Source organism: Prionailurus viverrinus, chromosome B1, assembly GCF_022837055.1.
Source record: "Prionailurus viverrinus isolate Anna chromosome B1, UM_Priviv_1.0, whole genome shotgun sequence".
In the NCBI taxonomy this organism is placed as follows: domain Eukaryota; kingdom Metazoa; phylum Chordata; class Mammalia; order Carnivora; family Felidae; genus Prionailurus; species Prionailurus viverrinus.
The window spans coordinates 51,154,761-51,177,953 of record NC_062564.1 but is presented as its reverse complement, the minus strand read 5'-3'; the positions used below and the strand labels follow the sequence as shown (position 1 = coordinate 51,177,953).

The 23,193-nt window shown below is 39.5% G+C and overlaps 1 protein-coding gene across 2 annotated transcripts in view; it reads right to left on the bottom strand.

Annotated features, from left to right (window-relative positions):
• Positions 1 to 23,193, bottom strand: part of MSRA (methionine sulfoxide reductase A) — a 455,305-nt gene that overhangs the window by 259,243 nt on the left and 172,869 nt on the right. The window contains exon 2 of one of the 2 annotated variants that reach the window (XM_047857420.1): positions 18,846 to 18,914. The exons of the other annotated variant lie outside the window; for it this stretch is intronic. Coding sequence (XP_047713376.1) covers positions 18,846 to 18,914 — 69 coding nt within the window. The remainder of the gene's footprint in view (positions 1 to 18,845; positions 18,915 to 23,193) is intronic. 2 annotated transcript variants of the gene reach the window in all.

The window sequence follows — 23,193 nt, the reverse complement described above, 5'->3', positions numbered from 1 at the left end:
CTGTGCTCCATTCCGTGTTCTGTGTATACCAGAAGTACAATTTGAAGTACTTCTACACTGTTTAATGTATTGTAGAACAACCATTTTGAAAGGACTCCTATGCACTCGTTCAACTTGATTCTCAGTGGTTTAATTCAATTACATCTAAAGATGCAAGAACATCAATCTGTAAGTAGAGTAATAATACCTACATACAGTTGACTCTTAAAAAACACAGGGGTTTGGGCACCAAGCCCCTGTACAATGGAAAATCCATGGGGCGCCTGGGTGGCTCAGTCGGTTAAGCGGCCGACTTCAGCTCAGGTCATGATTTCACGGTCCGTGAGTTCGAGTCCCGTGTCGGGCTCTGTGCTGACAGCTCAGAGCCTGGAGCCTGTTTCAGATTCTGTGTCTCCCTCTCTCTGACCCTCCCCCATTCATCTCTGTCTCTCTCTGTCTCAAAAATAAATAAACGTTAAAAAAAATTTTTTTTTTAAAAATCCAGGTATCACTTTGGACTCTCCCAAATTTAACTGTTAATAGTCTACTGGAAGCCTTATTCAATAATATAGGCAGTTGATTATCACATATTTTATATGTTATATGTATTATATTCTGTATTCTTACAATAAAGTAAGCTACAGAGAAGAAAATGTTATTAAGAAAATCATAAGGAACAAAAAACAGTACTGCTGTATTTATCGATACCATAAGTTTACACTGTCTGTTTATAAAATAGTCTACCAGTACTTATATCAATATAGTATTATATGATACAAAACACTGTTGATGTTACACATATTACTAACACTAGATATCAAAAAGGAAAAGATAATGTGAAAAATAAATGCATGTTTATTTACAGGTAAAATGATTCATGCACTGATAACAAAGAAGCAGCAGTATGATTGCTTCATGGTAGCCTAGACTACACACTAACGAGTTAATTACTATAAAATTTTTATGGCATACAGTATTACAGTCTTCATAATATACTATTGGAAATATTGTTACCTTTAAAAAAAACCACTTCCCTGTGATGATAGGCTGATATGAAATGTCTCCAATTATGAGAGAGAGAAGCATACTATATGACAATATAACTCTTTGAAAGCATAGTTATAACAGTAAGAAAGCTGGCACATTAATTTTACATTATATATCATTCATCTTATGCCTCTGTAAAGACAGGCTATCCATTTCCATGCAAGTCTTTCACACGATATTCTACATGATGAATACTTAGGTGACTATGACACAAAAACATCTCATGCAGTTCTTGCCTACAGTGATTAGATCTTCACACAAATTCACTCACACACATATACAACAGATGAGCTTATAAACTGTACAGCATGATGATTATTTAATACTAAGTGGAAGTGGATCATCATAAAGGTCTCTATCCTCATTGTCTTCACATTGAGTAGGCAGAGGAGGAGGAGGAGGAGGAGGAGGAAGAGGAAGAGGGGGTGGTGCAGGAGGAGTTGTTGGTCTTGCTGTTCCAGGGGTGGAAGAGGTGGAGGAGATAGAAGAGGTTAAGGCGAGGCAAAAGAGGAAGGCACACTCCATGTAACCCTACAGAAACATACTATAGTTTCTGACTTTGCTTCTTTTTTCTCTAGAAATGTTTCTATACAGTACCAAGCCTTCTTCCACTGTTCACTTTGGTTTCAGTGCTCATATTATGGAAGGGTCGAAGTCATTTAAAAAAAAAAAGTCAAAAACACCTTTGAATAATTGGAACCTTCCGTCAGATTTTCCAACGTCAGTTTGTTTTTTCTCTCTGCTTCTTCTACGTCTTCCTCGTCATTGCATACTGGTTCTGAACCACATGTCTACATCAAGTCATTTTCTATTAATTCCTCCAGTGTGTCCCTGTTAGCTCTTGAATTTCTCCAATATCCATATCTTGAAACCCTTCACACCCCACCTTTTTTGTCATATCCACAATCTTTGCCATGATATTCCTTGATTGGCTCTGTTGTAAATCCTGTAAAGTCATGCACAACATGTGGACACAGTTTTCTCCAGCAGGAATTTATTGTTTCGGGCTTGACGGCTTTCATGGCGTTTCCTGTAACAATGATGGCATCTTCAATGATGTAATCCCCCCAGACTTTCATGATGTTCTCTCCATGAGGGTTCTCTTCCACTGCATTGGCAATCCTTTACACAGAGTGTCATGCATAATGAGCCTTAAAGGTCCTTATGACCCCCTGATCCAGAGGCTGAATTACATTGTGTCTGGGGGCAAGCAGACCACTTTGAGGCCTTCAGTGTTGAACTCATGGGGCTCTGCAGGGCCAGGAGCATTTCCAGTACCAAAAGAACTTTAAAAGGCAGTCCCTTACCAGCAATTACTTCCTGACTTCAGGGACAAAACATCAATGGAACCAATCCAGAAAAAGGGTTCTCATTGTCCAGGCCTTCTTATTGTAAAACCAAAACAAGGCAGTTGGTGCTTACCTTTCCCTTCAAGACTCAGGGATTAGCAGATTTATAGATACTTATCATAAACCAAACTGTATTTCTACAAAACAGTAGAGTTAATCTATCCCTTCCTGCCTTAAATCTTGGTGCTTGCTTCTTTTTCCTACTAATAAAAGTCCTTTGTGTCTTGCTGCCTCCCACCCACCCAGAATAGGGCACTTTTTTCTGCCTTAAAAATCTATTCAGGCAGATACTCTTTCTCTGCAATGATTTTCTTTTTTTTTTTTTTTTTACTTTTTTTTTAATATGAAATTTATTGACAAATTGGTTTCCATACAACACCCAGTGCTCATCCCAGCAGGTGCTCTCCTCAATACCCTTCACCCACCCTTCCCTCCCTCCCACCCTCCATCAACCCTCAGTTTGTTCTCAGTTTTAAAGAGTCTCTCACGGTTTGGCTCCCTCCCTCTCTAACCCTTTTTTTTGTCCTTCCCTTCCCCCATGGTCTTCCATTAAGTTTCTCAGGATCCACACAGGAGTGAAAACATATGGTATCTGTCTTTCTCTGTATGACTTATTTCACTTAGTATAACACTCTTCAGTTCCATCCATGTTGCTACAAAAGGCCATATTTCATTCTTTCTCATTGCCACGTAGTATTCCATTGTGTATATAAACCACAATTTCTTTATCCATTCATCAGTTGATGGACATTTAGGCTCTTTCCATAATTTGGCTATTGTTGAAAGTGCCGCTATAAACATTGGGGTACAAGTGTCCCTATGCATCAGCACTCCTATATCCCTTGGGTAAATTCCTAGCAGTGCTACTGCTGGGTCCTAGGGTAGATCTATTTTTAATTTTTTGAGGAACCTCCACACTGTTTTCCAGAGCGGCTGCACCAGTTTGCATTCCCACCAACAGTCTGCAATGATTTTCTTAATGGCATCGGAGAACCTATCTGCTGCCTCTTGGTCTGTAGAAGTTGCTTCTCCAGTTATCTTGACATTTTATTTTTTTTTAAATTTTTTTTTTTCAACGTTTTATTTATTTTTGGGACAGAGAGAGACAGAGCATGAACGGGGGAGGGGCAGAGAGAGAGGGAGACACAGAATCGGAAACAGGCTCCAGGCTCTGAGCCATCAGCCCAGAGCCCGACGCGGGGCTCGAACTCACGGACCGCGAGATCGTGACCTGGCTGAAGTCGGACGCTTAACCGACTGCGCCACCCAGGCGCCCCTATCTTGACATTTTAAACCCAAACCTCTTTCTAAAATTATCAAACCATCCTTTTCTGGCATTACATTCTCCACCTTTAGATCCTTCACCATCTTTCTGCTTTAAGTTTAATGACTTCGCTTTTTCTCGAATCATATTTGAATCTAATAGGAGGCCTTTCTTACAGCCAAAACTGCCTTTTCAATATGAGATAAATAGGTATTTCACAAAAAGTGCAAGATTTTTGTACCTGCTGGCTTCACATCTTTCTTTTTCTTTTTTTTACAGTGGTCCTAACACTGGACACATTCATCTTGAAATGACGGACAACCTCAGCTATAGACTTCAATCTATGGCACATATCAAGCGATTCAACTTTTTCTTGTGATGTCATGACTTCTCTCTGCTTCTTGGGAGCACTTCCAGCATCACCAGCGGCACTTTGTAGGAGTCCTGTGGTGTTATTCAAGGCTTATGGTATTGCATTAAACACGATGAAAAATACGCAAGAACCATGAGAGATCACTCTTAACCGGGATATGCAATTTAAAAAACAGATGAGTTGTTCATGTAGAGATGATAAGTATCAAGTGGCATTTTAAGCGGATACTCCCAACCCTTGAGCTCACCACAATGCCAACAGGAGGTTGCTACAAAATTATGACAATTGTACAGTATTACTATAGTTAATTTTATTCAGTTATGATCTAATACTGCATCTTTATGCTTGTTTACATTTCTCTCAACTGCAAATGGCACCATGCATGGCCCATTAAGTGTGTGTCCAAGTTTTGATAAAGTTTAACTTTTCAAAATAGAATTGTCTGCATTTTATGGTAGTAAATGATAAAAACAGACTCTACATATATTTTATGCATATTCATGACATACCTTTTTCTTAATTTCTCCAATATTTCCAGGCAACGTCATTCATCTGTAAGTCCTTTCAAATTTTCACAAATCTCGAAAAAACTTTCCAATAAATTTATTGAAAACAATCCACATATAAGTGGACCCACGCAGTTCAAATCTATATTATTCAAGCGTCAACTGTACTCTCTACAAAGGATTTGTATCTGTTCTTAGCTAATGTGTCATTTAAAAGGGCCACTTAGGGGTGCCTGGGTGGCTCAGTCAGTTGAGCGTCTGACTTTGGCTCAGGGCATGATCTCGCAGTTCTTGAGTTCGAGCCCCGTGTCAGCCTCTGTGCTCACAGCTCAGAGCCTGAAACCTGCTTCGGGTTCTGTGTCTCCCTCTCTCTGCCCCTTCCCCACTCATGCTGTCTCTCTCTGTCTCTCAAAGATAAATAAATGTTAAAAAAAGAAAAAAAATTTTTTTAAATCTTCCCCTCTTTAAAAAAAAAGGGGGGGGGGCACTTAAATTCTTAATACCCAGGGAAAGAAAATATTCTAAAACTATGACGATATTGCATTTGGGAAAGATACACAAAGGTATAGGCTTTTTATGATTATTATCAATTAAAGGCAGTGTGTGTTCACACAACAAGTACTGGGCAGAGAGAAGACAGCCTCCTAAGTGGTATCTCTGCTTCTTTTCTTACCATCAGAGCCAAAGTGATTGTTTTAAAAAATGAGTCATATTATCTCATTTCTTTGCCCAAAATCCTCTAAAGGCTTCCCATAACATGCAAAATAAAAGTCAAGGTCCCCACAGTAACCACAAGGCCCTTCATGATTTAACTCCTTCTTAATCTCTGACCTCAGCTCCTCTTCCTCCCCTCTTTGCTTATTACACTCTAGCATATGGACCTTGTGTCACACGCACTCCTGCCTCAGGGACTCTGCACTTGTATTCCTTCTGCCTAGAATGGTTTTTCCACAGATCTCTGTATAACAACCCCCTTACCTCTTTAAGAGCTTTGTTTAAATATTACTTCATTGATGCCTTCCTGGACTATCATTTTATTTTTTTTATTAAAACAATTTTTAATGTGTTTTTTTTTAGGGTGGGGAGGGGTAGAGAGAGGGAGACAGAGGATCCCAAGCAGGCTCCGTGCTGAAAGCAGAGATCTGGATGTGGGGCTTGAGCTCACGTTCTATAAGATCATGACCTGAGCAGAAGTTGGAGGCTTAACTGACTAAGCCACCCAGGTGTCCCTTGACTATCATTTTAAATTGCAAGCCCTCACCCCAATCCCAACCTGGCATTCCCTATTGTCTTCCCTTACTTTATATAAATCCACAGCACTTATCACAATCTGATATTCTGTACCATATACTTTAGATATTTATCTTATTTTTTACCTTATCAACTCTTTGAGGGGAGATATTTTTCCTGTTTCCTGCTGCAATAAACAACTTGATAAATAAGTGAATAAATTATCTGAGTCCTAGACTTAGTTCTACCATTAACTAGTAGCCTGACTCCAGGAAAGTCCCTTAATCTCTCTAGGCCTCAGTTTTCTCATCTCAGAGCTAAATACAAAGAACAAGTAACATAATATATCTAAAAATACTTTAAAGTATAAAAATTACTATTCAATATAAAAGTTAGTTTATAACTAACTAGTTATAAGTGGTGGTGTTTTACAGTCACTTCATTGCTAGGTAGAATAAAAATGTTCTACATGGAAGGAAGAAAAACAGGGACAAAACTTTTAGTCCAGGGACACCTGGATGGCTCAGTCAGTTAAGCACCCAACTTCGGATCAGGTCATTATCTCTCATGGTCCATTACCCCACGTTGGGCTCTGTACTGACAGCTCAGAGCCTGAACCCTGCTTCAGATTCTGCATCTCCCTCTCTCTCTGCCCCTTCCCGCCCCCCCCCCCCCACCAACGCTTTGGCTTTCTCTTTCTCTCAAAAAGAAACATTAAAAAATTAAAAAAAAAAAAAAGACTTTCAGTCCAGTTACGAATGCATCAATAGCAACTGAAAAGCTATTTGTCATTCAGCCGGTACACCTGCCCACCTATTTATTATGTGTCACTGAAGACCCATGTATTGGCACCAGGATTAAAGCACATATGATTTGCTTGGGAATCCAGCTCTTACTTTTACAGGTGGTTTGAAAGCAAGGCCAATGCTGAACCCATGCGTATGGGGCCTTCTCCATCTTATGGTCATGCTAGTGCACATTTCTACAACAAAGCTGTTAAGGGGAGGCCTGGCCAAAGGACGTACTTGCCAAACATGAGCTCTTCGGCCAAAAGGAATGCTAAGAAGCATTTCCTATGCATTCCTGACAGTTCATTTGATACACAGGTTGTTTTCACTCTAAGCTCCTAGTATCATCATATTCCTGAATTTTCCCAGGTGACCTTCCCCAAACCTTCCTCCTTCTTAATGTTCCCTATGAGGTGAATACAAACTCTTCCACTCCTCTCAATGCAAATGTCAATGCCACCTGGACAACTTTTATGGTAAGGAAAGGGAAGGCTGGTGGCAAAGAGGGTGACAAGAAATTCTCCCAAGTACTAAATGAATGCATGAGTGTTAGAAGCAAGATGAATGCCAGGCTTCCACAGGGGATTCATCTTGACCTAAGTGACAATATGATGGAAACTAAGAAACTGGGAAAGGACCATCACAGAAAGACATTTGAGATTCAAATGACTGCAAGAGGGGGTTTCAGGGGAGTCCAGAGATATGGCCAAAAAACTTAAACTTTATTTTCCCACAAAACAGACGACACTGATTCCCACTAAGTAAGCTTGATTCTGGAAAGCCACATCTGAAAGTGTTTTCTTTTTCTTTTTCTTTTTTAATGTTTATTTATTTTTGAGACAGAGAGAGACAGAGCATGAACGGGGGAGGGTCAAAGAGAGAGAGGGAGACACAGAATCTGAAGCAGCCTCCAGGCTCTGAGCTGTCACCACAGAGCCCGACGTGGGGCTCGAACTTACGGACCGTGAGATCATGACCTGAGCCGAAGTCGTTTGTTCAACCGACTGAGCCACCCAGGCGCCCCTGAAAGTGTTTTCAATCATCTTTTTTTTTTAACGTTTATTTATTTTTGAGACACAGAGAAAGACAGAGGGCAAACGGGGGAGGGGCAGAGAGAGTGAGACTGACAGACAGACAGACAGAATCAGAAGCAGACTCCAGGCTCTGAGCTATCAGCACAGAGCCCGATGTGGGACTTGAACCCATGAACCATGAGATCATGACCTGAGCTGAAGTCAGACACTTAACTGACTGAGCCACCCAGGTGCCCCTCAATCATCTTAAAGTAAGTATATTTTTAAAATATCTTTTTGAGTTCATTCACGATAAGGCCTGTCATGAACTATCATTAATCATCACCATATTATCATGAGTCTTGGCATCCCAGCTGGGACTTGGAAGAATCTATGGTCAGACTTGTACCAGAAAGATAGCCATCTGGCAAGCACCACCTTTGGTCCCAATGTGATTGGTCTTGACCAACTATAATCCTTTGTCTAAATCCTGGGGTACCAATGACATAAGAGGAAGATGAAAGGTGTTCCGTGTAGTAACTCCTGGTATATAAGGACACCTGGGATGTTGCTGACACTTACACACAAGAATTCATGAAAAGTTCACAGGGGCTCTTTCATCATCATTCACGCTATTTTGGCCAAAGGCAGGCAAAGCTAAACGATCATTTCTCAGTGTGAACCAAACATGTTGCTTCAACAGAATCCCACTTCTTAGGGTTTGGTGATAACATTCCAGTTATTTCTGAAAAAACAGATCTGGCATTTTTGATTTTTAATGCCTTGAAAAGAAAACTGTATGTTGTACTAGGCCTAAGAAATTTCATTCATAGGAATTATTTTACTCTTATTTATTTATACACAGCATCATTCCAAAAGGAAAATTTGAGACAACTCACCAAAAAAAAATTTATATATACATAAGATAATAAATAATAAAGATAAAATGAGATTAAAAAAATAAGTGAGTCAGTAGACAGTTCCCAAAATACTTGGTAGTGAAAACTGCAGATAGTCTTACCTGTTCTATCTGTGAAAACTAGAAGGCAGAGACAAGGGAAAAGCACTCTGAAAAATATGTCTTCTGCTACCCTCAAACGCATTCACAATATTAAGCCAAAGCATGAAAAAGCGCTGCAGGTGAGATAGCTCAGCTGTTAGTCTTCACAGTGGGCAGCATTCCTGAGGAGGCTTTGTCATTTCCTGGCTGCTTATCCATTCTCATCATTCCAATATCGTCACAGCATTCCACATCTAGAAACAAGATGGCCCCCACTCTGGAGTTGGCTTTTTCATCCTGGATTGCTGAGGCTCAGGATTAGAACCCACAAGGCAACATGTCCCCTGGTCACAAGACCTGGGTGAGAACAGCAGAGAAGATGGCTGCTCCCCAGATCCAGCCTTGCCGGAGACATACCTTCTGCCACCTGACTATGTATGTGTCTGCTACTTTGTTTTGCCCAAATCTGTTGAGGCAATCTGTCTATTGTGATTGCATTTTCAAGTTTAGCCAAATGGTCACAAATTTCAATAATTTGGTTAAATGCTCAAGTGAAAATGGTCATTCAAATTAAAGAGGTTTCCATCATTTGTTAAATCATTTTTGACTTAAGCAACTGTATTTATATATGCTTCTAACTCATGAATATACTTTTAACCCATGTTCAGATCCATGGAGCAAAGTGATAGATAAGGGGGGGGGGGGGGGGAAATGACACATCTTTCTTAATCAAACTGGATGTCAAGATACCAAGTAGTTAATAAAAGGGTTAGTTCATAAGTAAAAGGAAATGTTAGAATTAAAATAGCACCATCCTATAGCCTTGGATAAAATAATGGACCTAGGCAATGATCATTAAGGGCTGCTAATTTAATGATTCAGTTATTAAATGCCTCCTGAATGGCTTACACATCCCACCTATGGATTCTGATCAGTACTCTAACTCCCAATTTTTAGGAAGTGCAGAGGACTGACAAATATGGCCATTCAATCTAGACTGAAGGAGATAGTGCAGAATAATTATCTAATTTATTCAACAAATAAATTACAAGGAAAAAGAGAGAGATGAACTTACAGGTTAAAAGAGACTAAATATTTATATCAACCAATAACAATGTATGGACTCATTTGGATCTTGACTCAAACAAATGGTTTGAAAAAACATTTATGAGACAATAGTGGAAATATGGACTCATGGCATACTTGATGATATTAAATAATTGTATTTTTTTGGTGTGATAATGGCATTATGGTATGTTTTCTAGACAGCTGCTCTTTTTAGAGATATGTACCCAAATATTCATGGATAAAGTGAGATAATATGTAGGACACCTGGGTGGTTCAGTCAGCTGAGGGTCTGACTCTTGATTTCAGCTCAGGTCATAATGTCTCATGTTTGTGGAATTGAGCCCTGCATAGGGCTCCACACTGAGCATGAAGCCTGCTTGAGATTATCTTTCTCCCTCTCCATCTGCCCTTCCCCAGCTCATGCTCTCTCTCTCTCTCTCTTTCTATAAAGTAAAATAAAATAAAATAAAATAAACAAAATAAAACAAAACAAAACAAAATTAAATTTAAAAAATTAGATGATATGTGAGATTTGCTTTGAAATAACCTGAAATGGTGGAGAGCAACTGAGAATATACATGAAAAACACTCAGCCCTAACTGATAAGCTGAAGTTGAATAAGGGAGGCTTCCTTATATCAGTTTATTTTTAGTATGTTTGAAATTTTTCACAATAAAAAACTAAAAGGTAAACATTTTTTAAAATCCATTAAAGAAATAATATTGATAGAAAATTCCTTATAAGATAACCAGTCTATTGATTGTTTTAGATGCATTACAAGTAATTTATGGGTTAAGCCAGAGAAGCATACTGTGCAACCCTTCACAGTGCAGTGTGTGGCCTAAATATTCCCTGGTGTGTGTCAGCAGTCCAAAGAAAATAGCAGTGTGACCAACAGCTCACAAATCTCCTCATGCTGCTCACTCTAAAGGGTTAGCAGTAGTACTGTTGACTGTCTCACATTACAGTGTTCTCCTTACACATACCCTTAAAAGAAATTTCTTTCTGGTTCTAGAATCAGGAAATTTTAAGATTCCCCCAAGCATGAAGATTTTCAATATCATTAAGTAAAATGTTGAAACCCATCACCACTTCACACATCGGGATGGCTATGGACAAACAAAATAACAAGTGTTGGCAGGGAGGTGAAGAAATTGGAATCCTTGTGCTTTGCCAGTGGGACTGTAAAATGGCTCAACCATTGTAGAAAATGGGTTGGCAGTTCCTCAAAAAGTACAACAGAGGATTACCATTTGATCCAGCAATTCCACTTCTAGGTATACTCATTAAAAGACTTGAAAGTAGGGTCTTCAAGAGATACTGGCACTTCCATGTTCATACCAGTATTATTCACAATAGCCAAAAGGTGGAAGCAACCCAAGTGTCCTTTGATAGATGAATGGATAAACAAAATGTGGTATATATATTTGGTGGAATACTACTCAGCCTTAGAAAAGGAAGGAAATTCTGGGGCACCTGAATTCTGGGGCTTAGATGGTTAAGCATCCGACTTTGGCTCAGGTCATGATCTCACAGTTCATGAGTTCAAGCCCCTCACTGGGTGAGCTCGAACCCCACCTCAGGCTCCATGCTGACAGTGCAGAGCCTGCTTGGGATTCTCTTTCCCTCCCTCTCTCTCCCCCTCCCCCTGCCCCTTGCTCACTCGCACTCTCTCTCTCTCTCAAAAATAAATAAAAATAAATAAATTCCGATACACATCACAACATGGATGAACCCTGAAGACAGTATGCCAAGTGAAATAAGCCAGTCACAAAAGAATAAATATTGAATGATTCCACTTATTGGAGATATCTAGAGTAGTGAAACTCACAGAGACAGAGAGTAGAATGAGGGTTGCTGGGACTTGGTGGAGACAGAATGGAGAATAATTATTTAAGGTATACAGAATTTTAGTTGGGAAGATGAAAAAGTTCAGGAGATGGATGGTGGTGATGGTTGCACAGCCATGCGAATGTACTTAATGCCACTGAACTTTACATTTAAAGATGGTTAAAACGGCAAATTTTATATTATGTGTTTTACCACAATTTTTAAAAACGGAAACCAATCATACAACTAATTGGTCTTCACAATGCTGCTAGAAAATATAGAGCCAAATCTGTGGCCAACTTTAACAAATTATATTGTATCATGGCACGTACTATTTGTATTTCATTTCTCATATTTTTCTTTGGTCTAACATTTAGCTAATTCTAAAGTATGCAATTTTTCCATGTCTTGTATCTATTTTAATTTTCCTTTATTTTGTTTTATAACAAGGCCAAAGATAAATGATTGGGAAGAGTAAGAGCAAGAGAGAATATATTAGCTGTCTTATATCATCTGCAACATGGGGCTCAGTATTTTTCTTAAAAATGCTAGTTGAGCTAAACTGAATAATGATTAACTTCAGTTTTTGTCATTCTCCATATCTACATTTTTCTTCTAAAAAAGCTAAATCACAGAGAAGCAGTAGATACATAATTGTTTCACTAGCACATCCTCTTGAGCATATTTTTTCGGTAGAAATTTAAGAAATTACTGCCATATAGGTAAAATAAATTCTATAAATCTTCTTCATTTTCAAAGGTTTACAAAAAGTTGGTCAATTGGATGGTCACTATATACTAGCAAGAACAGTGAAATAATTAGCCACAACTGATCAACTCAATAGGTGAGGCCAAAAGAGAAATCAAGGCATTTTCTGAGAGCTCTGTGTTGATTCATAAGGAAGCAACCAGTCTCATTTAGACCCATAATGAGAGTGGCCTACTAGAAAGTTTTAACAAGGGCTGGTCAGTACTGGGCCAGTATTAGTTGAGTTCTCCACTAATGCAATCTGTTATCCTTCAAAATCCCTGAGTTACAGGGCTCATCAGGTATTATGCAAGAGAGATTATGGATCAAATGGAACTGACTAATGTTGGGGTCAATCGCCTGGGGCCTGGATCACAGCGCATTCTGGCTGAGGAGAGCAGGTGGCCTCCCGGGGAACACTGCACAGGCTGTCCTATGAGCAGCAGTGCCTGAGATCTGTCCCATCTGTCCCCCATACCCTAAATGCCTTGAGGCATTAGCTCATGACATTCTGAAAACAACCCTGTGAGGCACATTCTTCACCTCATTTTACAGATGAGGAATGGGGCTTAGAGCAGGTAAGGTACTTGTCTAGAGTCATGTACCAAGGTTTATCTGACTGCAAAGGCCTCTGTGAGTTCAGAATTATTTATAGACTCCTCCACAACTTTTGTGTGTGTGGTGGGAGGTGGGGGGTAGAGCTTATTTTCTGGTTTTCACATGCATTCCAAATGATTGAGGTTGGTGGATACACGATTATCAAACATTACTGGATTTGGATTTACTCCTTTCTACAATGGGTTCAGTTCCATTCTCTAAGCACAAAAATCCCCACCCACACTCCAGCTTCCCTATTCTAAATATATCCTCCTCTCACACCCTCCCCGCCCCCAGGATACCCTCTCCAACTCCACACCTGTGCTCTTCCGGACTGGGACCAGGTGTGCTGTGCCATAACAAGCAATGTCATACAATCCAAATGGGATATTCAGGGAGGTCTCTTCCCCTCTCCCTGTATTATCTGACCTCTCCACGCTCAAAAAGGAAATAAAAATTGAGAACATCACACACACACACAAAAGATAAATAAAATAAAATATATCTTAAAACATGTCCCTAAATGACCAATTATTGTCCCTTGAAGGTGCTTCAGATTATCATGGGAGGAAGGCCTATTTTTGTTTCCCCAAGTGCCTCATCACTTAAGAAGTTTGCACCAGTTAGCAGCCTGCTGTTCTAACAGTCTTGTGAATTTAGATTGTTTAGTTAATTATAAACACATTTCAAAGTCATTCTTCCTGGCCTTTTTCCTAGAATGAGTGACTGCCACTCTACAGCTCACAGAATGGTCTTCAATGGTTTTCAGTCAAGGTTCAGGGAGAAATATGCCACACCGGGATTTGATTATTTACCAACATAATGTTGGATTCAAGCCAATGAGCCACCAATATATTTTCCTTTGAAGTCTGACATATTGCCTGCTGCTTTCAATGCTGTTTTCTTGGCTAGCAGACAAAATAACTGTGGCTGTTTCAAAATTCACCTCCAATTGAAGTCAGGGGGAAAAAATGTCTTATGATTGGTTCATCTTACAGACATGGATCTCATTCTCCTTTGGAGTGCTCAAGGTGAGTCACTTGGACTGGGGTGCATCTGTGGCCCTAAAACAGTCACTAGCCCTTGCTCTGGAATCAGCCCTTCCACACACCTATTTGAGAAACAGTCTGGTAAATTCTTGGCACCTTGGCTATAAACAGAGATAAACAAGGTCATCAGCACATTTTCATGATATCTTGGATTGTCTTTTGCTCCCTCTCATTTGAGAAGCCCTAAGAGAACCTGACAAAGAAAACATGTTTGAGATCACAGAGCCATTGCTGTCAGGATACTGAGAGCCTAAAAACCCACCCTAAGAATTCATGGAGATACTTCTAGTGTTGTCACTGATATCAATTCCTATACATTAAGATTCCTTGCTACAGAACCTTACCTTTCTGCAGACAGGCTTGGTGTGGGTTTCTAAATGATAGGATCAAAGAATTTCTTGCTAGAAGGAATTTTTTCAAAAGGGTTTAACATTCTGAAATAAAGTAAATGCTCACTAATTGAGAAGAAAGACTCTTATATGCTATTTAGTCCCATTTTCCAATTTGTTAGGAATGACCACTCTATCATTTAAATACCTCTAGTGGTGGAGAACTCACCACCCTACGTTATTGGATACTATAAGTACAATATTAAAATTGCAAAGGCATTAACCTGTGATGATCAATTCTCCATCTCTTATGAAAGAGCTATGAACCTGGTTTTATAAATATGAATTAGCTTTTAATTTCAAGTCATTCAGAAAGATATAACAATATTTACTGAGGAAAATCTTGGAAGTTAGTGAAACTACTGGTGCTGATACTATCATATATCATATATGATATCATATATCATTATATCATATATATCATATATATATATATGATATATCATATATCATTATATCATATATATATATGATATATCATATATCATTATATCATATATAATATAGTATAGTCTGCATTGTTTTTTCACTTGTTTACTTCATTTTATATATCTAAGTTCAATTTCAACTTGACTCAATGTGTATTTATTACTCTTGGCACAATATTTTACAATATACACTCTTCTTATAGGGTGACATTATATCCCAATTGCCTGAAACCCTTCAGGTTTGTACCTCATTATCTAATGTAGTTTTTAACAGCACCCTTTCACTCTCAAAAGTATACTACTTTGGATGACAAATTTTATGGCACAGTACTGTATTTTAAAGTTTTTAAAAGTTGTATTTCATTTTTTTAAGTTGTACTAAAAACCTTCGCAAATTCACACATCTTCCCAACCCCCAGCTTCTCTGCATTTTCCTCAATTAATAAGTTTTTATTTTATTTGAAAATGATAAATATTCTTGACTATATATTTAATAAAATGAATAGTTGTTCTGTGCTTTATTTTTTTTTTTTGTTCTGTGCTTTAAAAAAAAAAAAAACACCACAGAATGGCTGGAGCCTCTGTGCTCTCTGCATGGATGGAGTGGCTCACTGCCAATGGGATGTCACTTTCATTAAGTTATTGAGAGCTGGAGAGAACCTTTCTAAGTCAGGCACAGCATGCTGGCAAATGTAATGTGGATGTGTCCTCATGCCCGAGAAAGCATTCCCTCCACTTGACCAGATTTCTTTCATCTTTGGGTGCCTCAGTTTCTCTGTCTCTAACAGAGCACAATAATGCCCACTTCACAGGGCTGTTGTAGGATTAAAGGGATGATAGCCATAGGGCACTGTCAGCCACCGGGAACAAAGGCATGAAGTAATTGCAAAATGTTCGGTTCTGCTTCTCCAGCTTGTGGAAAAAGGGCTCCCACTGACTTGAAAGACAGCATCATACACAGACGAGGAGAAGCCCACTGGGAGAGCAGAGCCTATTACCTTCATTATCATTGTCCTAAAGTACAGAGGAGAGAAAGAGCAACAAAGAAGCTTAAGAACTGTGGCCACACAAAAACAAGACGAGGACTAACAAATGGGCTATGAAAGAAAATCTGAAAAAATAAACAGCTTAAAAATAATCTGTGAAGATTACATGCCAGAAACTAAGGAACACCTATATATTCTTTGGTCACATGACACAATGACACACTTGTGTATTTTTTACAATGGAGCGTACCCTGTCCTTTATACTTCCTTACATTATCCACTCTAAATGCCTAATGGCAGTTCAACGACCACTTTCAGAGTGGATTTAATTTAAAAGTTCCTATGTAGATAGCATTCTGTAAAGCATCTTCACATGATTAACCAATAGATAATAAAATTGCAACTGGCAATACTATTTTGTCATAAAATATTAACACCTCCAAGGCTGAAGAGTAAGTTGGGACAACTAGAAAGTGCCACTGGTGTTTGGTGAGCTCACAGTCAAGTAGATGTAAGACATTCCCCTGTATATTAACACATGCTACTAAAATCAAATGGGTAAAAGTGATAAGTAGTAGGAGATGTCATTCCAAGCAGTATTTTCCCAGCAAAAGCTATATGTCAAGAGTCCTTCAGCACACTCTGGGAATGCATAGAAATTCACAAATCAATTTGCTAAATTGGCTTGGCTGGAAATCGTGCATTTGTGCATGGATCCAGCTGAAAGCCATTTCTGAATCTACCAGACTTGCCCACGGCTTCTTCAACCAGTGCTAAGAGTCAGGGGACATCATAAGAAGAGCGTGGGCTTCAGGGTTAGTTACACTTGGACTCTAATTCTCCCTCCGCTATATCACTGGCTGAGTGACTTCGGGTAAGTCACATGAGCTCTCTGAGAAGAGGATTACATACTCATACCAGGCTTGCAAGGTGCCAGGAGGATTAAATGTCCAACATATGTCAAAGAGCCAAGTGCTATATACTTGGTTTAACCTTTTCAGTAGAGCTACAAACAACCCAGAATGAGAGAAGCCCACCCCAAAAGCCATCTGCTCCTTCTCTTCACTGCAGGCCAGGTGGACAAGTGATATAAAATGAGAACAGTTTTTAAAACATTAATATAAAATGCTTGCACCTACTTAACCCAAATAGGGCCTTAATTTAAGCATCTGGAAGAGTCAAACTGAAGTTCTAATAATGTAAACATTCTTAGATGTCAAAAGATATTCTAGTTTACAATCTGTATATTTCTGCACTTGCAGAAATGATACACGATTCACCTCTTAAAACCACACACCTTGGCCACTCACAGCGGGTTTCCTGAGGACTGCCTACCACCAGATGAGCCTTGGGTCTTGAATATGTAAGATGGAGAAGCAAAGGCAAGTGTCTCAGAGCAGTCAATCCTCATCCTATTGGTGAAAAATGCTAAAGCTTGGAAAGGGAAAGGTGCTTGCCCAAAGCCAAGCAATGAAGGCCACGGGTTAGGATTTTTAGGAAAGCCACTACAAACCAAAACTGTGACAAATTATAATAATAATCTCATCACAGAGATTTATTCACTGATATTTCCAATTCTGTGGCCAAACAACATCCATACCTGCCTGGTGCTGGGTCTGTCCCTTGGGAAGGAAGCTCTCCTCTAATAGCAAAACAGAGGAAACCCTGCTAAGATAGGTTAGCCTTATTTTATATTGCCCAATATGACATGGAACTGAGTGTCTAACATGTCTGGGGGGTGAAAAATCTGAAATACAAAAAAAAAAAATTATCAAAATAACCCATTGCACACTGATGTGACATTTGCTGTCCCCTGGTAACTGTCCCCTGATAGTTTCAAACCTACAACTCCAGAAAAATGGCATTGTGTGAGCATAAGTACACAGAAGAAAAGTAACAAAGCAAATATTCAGCACACATTTTTAGAGTGTCCATTATGCTTTTTTCTATAAAAATCATATTCTCTGTTTAAATTTCTGAGCATAATAACTTCTAACCACTGATAAGTACATTTTAAAGGGTGCTAGCCCATATGGAGCAAGATTTACAAATACCCAGGCAGAATTAGTTCCCTATTTCATAACTCTCCAACCGTTAATCATTATTGATTACTAATTCTGGTTCCATCTCTGTGAATAAGTTAATACTTTATGCTGAATAGGCTAATTTAGAGGTGGGTGATCCTGAAGCTAATTTGCAGCTCAAGGAGAACTCCATGCTTTAAAACAGCTTTACATCAAAAGCCTTACAGAAGAGGATCAAGACCAGGGTAGAATGGGAGCTAGAAGAAGGCATAAAATCAGGGACTTCAGGTTTTTAGGATGGGAAAGATCATAAAACCTGTCTAAAGGCTGAGGGGAAGGACCCAGAAGCTACAAGAAAACGAAAATTCAGGGGACAGAGGTAGTGACCCCAGAGAGGGTGATAAGGGATGGACCCCAGGGCATTGCTGGAGGGAAGAGTGAGGGGGGAAGGCAAAAACAAGAGGAAAGAGGACATCAGCAAGAAAAGGGAAGGAAGGAGAAAAGGAGGAAGGTAGGCAAAGAAAGTGCCAAGTGTAGGGACATTTTAAGGGAAGTTTAGGTGACATTAAATATGGAGGTAAGGAACAATGAATTAAAAAGGACCTCATCACCAAAAGGTTTGGAAGCTAACAGGGAAGTTCTGCTCAACCACATAATTGTATATGGTAAATATATACTCAGAGATTAGATTTTATTCTGTTTAAAATATTTTAATTAACTTCTTTTCTAAGGAATATGCTGAATTCATAATGGAGGAGAAAGAGATTATTCAATTAGATTGATTTTTGTGGAATAACAACTCAAAACTACTTGAATCCCAGCCTTTGACAAAGTTACGTATCAATGTGGCGGGTGGGGGAGCCTTCAAGGAAAGAAAAACTCAAACTGTAAATTATCAGGTTAATTCACAGTGTGGACATAAGAAACAGCAAAGACACAGTTTGATATTTGGTTTGCAAAGTGAGAAAAGAAAGCATATTAAATTCTATAGAATAATCTTTTCTGATCCCAGAAATACTAGGAACTCAATAGTTTTTTTTTTTTTTTTTGGCTCCAATGACTTGTAAATATCTACAAGAGCCCAGATTTTGAAGCCCTGAGGACACTTGCTAAAACTCAGAAATTTGGCACTAGTCATTGCACACAATTTGGGTTTTCTTTCAGAGTTGATATCTTACCAAATACAGCCATCTGTGTTCCCTCTGGGAAAGGTTCAACTGTTCTATTGCCATTGACATGATGTTTGGCTAGAAAAAAAAAAAAAAAAAAAAGAGGGAGAGAAGGAAAGAAAGAAATACAAGTTAAGTGTAAAGTTCCACACACATACTAACACATGTCATTAAATGTGTCAAAGAGTCTATTTCTCATTTTTAGTTAGAAGTGGCACCAAAGCTTACCCTTTTTAAGAGAGCTCCAATTATTTTGTTTTTAGTCTCAGTGACTGAAGAGCCTAGAAATGATCTAGTTTGAGCGTGTGGCTTTACAAAGAAGGGTGCCAGGGCCCGAGCTCATGCAGAGCCATACAGCTAGTGGCCACAGAGCCAGCCCAGCCGCAAAGCTCCCGACTCCTAGCCACAGGGCCCCACTGCACCAGGCCAGGTCCTAAAGAACAAGGAAGCTCCAGGTTCCAGGGAAAATTGGGGAGGCTTCGTCTGAAGACTCTTGATGATCACAATATTGACCCAGTCAAGGAAGTGAGCCGTGAAGACAGCAGGATAACATCAGGGCCAATTTTCAAAAAAATAGAATAGCAGAACACATCACTGCACTACAATTCAAGTACTATTTCCAGGAGCCACAGACACTTGGCTTCTTAAAGACAAGATGGATGTCCCAGTGCTTCTTACTACCTACCCTTCATCCACCCTGGTTCCCTCCACCAATCATCCTTCCCACCCTGTGCATATCAAGGACTTAGAAATAAAATGTGACCAGGTATTGGTTTTCCAGCATTAACTTGTTCTCAAAACCTCCCAAAATGCAGTCAGGTAGAGAAAATCTGAGTATGTCCAGCTATGAGTATTTTTAAAATATCCTCAGCAATTTTTCCATGTGGGCATTTATGTTGAAAATATGTAAGAATGGCTCAGAAGCTTTGACACCGCATCACATAGCATATATATTTTGATATCATGGGTCACATTAGATTTATGGAGCACTGGCAAGGTCTTAGCACCACAGCTAGGCTCTGAGGGGACTGGGGAGAGTAAGACACGGCCCTCTTGGAGAGTATAATTATCTTCAAGAGGTATAAATGTCAAACTTTACCAGAAAGCTTACAATTATGTGCTAAGTCTTGGAATGGAGACTAAAGGTACTGTAAAAGTTCATGGCAGAGGAACAGCAAGCTGGGAAGTGGGAGCCAGCAACCTGGAGGAATTATAACTAGTGCAGAATCTTAAAGGAGAGGCAGGGTTTGGAAAGGCAGAGGGTGAGGAAGCACCTTGAATGAAAGCCAGGAGTGTGGATGTAACCAAGGCATCATCCAGGGCCAGAATAAAGTCTAGCCTGGGCACCGCCGAGGTGATATGTTGGGAGGCAGTGGCAAAGAAGGACAGATGGTAGGCAGGGACCAGGTCATGGAAGGTCTTGAGAACCCCATCTAAGCTCAAAGGAACCCAAGGCAGGCCCTGCAGCACACTGCAAGTCTTTTGGAATCTGGAGGCTCAGCCAAGTTTAGACAATCCCTTCAGCATACCATCAGTTCAGGGGCTCTCACTGGTTCCTAAGTAATGGTGGCACTATCCTAGGAACAGAAAACCTGGAGGAAGGGAAGAGGCTAGCCCAAGTCCCAGGTAGCCATGGGACCTTGTCAAGCACTCATTAATATTAGCAGCCATTGGTTGCTAAATCCAAAGAAGTGTGATGAGGCTTGATGTCAAGGTCAGAGTTCTGTTCTATGGTCAGCTCCACAGTCCCTGCCAGCGGTTCTAAAAGTGTTTGCCTTTACACAAATCAAGAGTTTTAAACCCATTCAAACTCTTTAATCCACTCATCTCACTCATAAGAAACTCTCACTCTAAAGAAACATGGAGGGGGGAGGGAAGGTGACAAACGTAGCAATATTTATTACTTACAATAATGAAATCTTAAAATCAACTTAATATCTAAAAGTACTAAAATTGCTTAGAAAATTGTAATTTGTGATTTATCAAAAGCATGGAAAAAAACCATGGAATAGTATGCAACATATTTTATTTTTTTAATGTTTGTTTATTTTTGAGAGAGAGAGACAGAGTGTGAACAGGAGGAGAGGCAGAGAGAGAGGGACACACAGAATCCAAAGCAGGCTCCAGGTTCTGAGCTGTCTGTCAGCACAGAGCCCGATGCGGGGCTTGAACTCACAAATGTGAGATCATGACCTGAGTCGAAGTCAGACACTTAATTGATCAAGCCACCGGGGTTGATGTAACATATTTTAAATACAGCATTTGAGAGTTATATAGAAATATATATAGAAATGTGAAAAAAAATAATGGTAATTGAATACAATCCTATTACAACACTGGAGGTAGATTATAATGACAACTAATTAAAATATGAATGCTTATAGGAAAAGAGAAATGCTCCTCTGGCAGAGAAACATACAAAAATAAAAATGACCAGGGTGATTATGCACGATATTTACCTTTAGTATTTTCCTTTGTTACTGTTAGATTCTTATTTTCTAAATGAAAATATGTTTGGAATTTTAAAAATCAATGAAATTATAGATTAAAAAAATTTTTTTTGCCACAGTAAGTACTTGGTTTCCCAGGACAAAGCTTATTTATAGCCAGTTGAAATGCTACACATTTACAATGAAAAGCGTACCCTATTTGACATCTCTTCTCAGACAGCTCAAAAGCACCTCCAACAAAAGATGACCTTCCACTCTAAACATGGTGCTCTTCCAGCATCCCCAACTCTGAGAATAAGACTGCCATTCTACTTTCTAGGCATCCTTGCCCATTCTCTAGCCCTCACTACCCACATCTAGTCTATCACCAAATCTAGTTAGTTTCACCTTCCAGACATCCAGAATCCTTCTACTTTTTCCCTTCACCATCCAAATTATTCCAATCCAAACTATTGTGGCCTCTTTGCCCAGACTCCTATGAATGCCTCTAGTTCATCTATGTCCCCTCTCCAATTCACTCTTCCCAGTGCAGTCACAATTACCTTTCAAAAAAGAAAGAAAAATTCTGATTGCATGACACAAACTCCCCAACCTTCTCCCACCTTCCATGGCTTCCCAATGCTCTTATGTTAAAGTGAAAACTCTAACATAGCCTTCAAGGACCCATGTGGTATGACCACCTCAGTCCCTCATTCCTTCTACCACAGTCATGTTGCTTTCCTGGGACCAAAGGCCTTCTTCTACAACACTCACCAGAGCTGCACCTCACATTTAATCATTACCTGGACAAGCAGACTATAAGCACAGGGAGGACAGGGCTCATAGCTCCTTTGGTTCACCATTTCTATAATTCTAGTCCAACAGGGACACAGCATAGGTGTTCAATAAATAGCTGTTACAATAATGAAGGAAGAAAGAAACAGTATAAAAAGAGAGACTAAAAAGTATTTCTTCAGCCATTATGAAAGCTTTATTATTTGCTATACTAATGACATAGTTCTCTTTATACGTACATGTCCTTTACACAAAAATGATCATTGAAAATGGCCATTCAAAAATAGTTTACCCAGCCAGGTGGCCCAGAGTCCAAGGAACTCCCCTCTGTTCTACTCTATAAATGTCTGCCCCTCTTCCCTCCCCATTCATCTTCTCTCATCTGACAAGGCGACAGTGCCAGTAGAGGCAGGAAGACTAGAAATGCTACTTGAACTGGAAAGGAAGGAGGAAGTTCATATGCAACTCTCGCCTCAATGCTAAGGTTCCTTTGGGCCCTGTCTTTTATTCTAGCACCTGAGGCCCAAAGACAACAGGGTCCATAAACCTGATTTTGAATTTTTTTTAATATTTATTTCTTTTTGAGAGAGAGTACAAGCAAGGGAGGGACAGAGAGAGAGAAAGAGAGAGAGAGAGACATACACAGAATTCGAAGCAGGCTCCAGGCTCCGAGCTATCAGCATGGAGTCCGACAGGGGGCTCAAACTCACCAACTGTGAGATCATGACCCAAGCCAAAGTTGGACGCTCAACTGAGCCACCCAGGTGTCCCTGATTTTATATTTTCTTCTGAACTGCAGCTGAGTCAGTTACTAGACAGCAAAGACACAGCATCAGCCAAGAAGAGATAGCACAGTATCAGCAGCTAAGGCCATGGGTTCTGAAGCAAGACTGCCTTGACTTTGAGCCTCAGTCCTCCCACTTCCTAGCTGTTGGAATATGGCTTAGTTACTTAACCTCTTTGTGCCTTAGTTTCCTCATTTGTAAGATTTTCCTCATTGTAAGTTTCCTCATTTGTACCTACCTTGTGGGCTGGTTTGAGAATTAAATTAGTTAATATATTTAAAGCACTTAGATCAGTGCCTGGCACTTGGTAAACACCTCTTAACTGTTACACTAGCATTATCATATGTG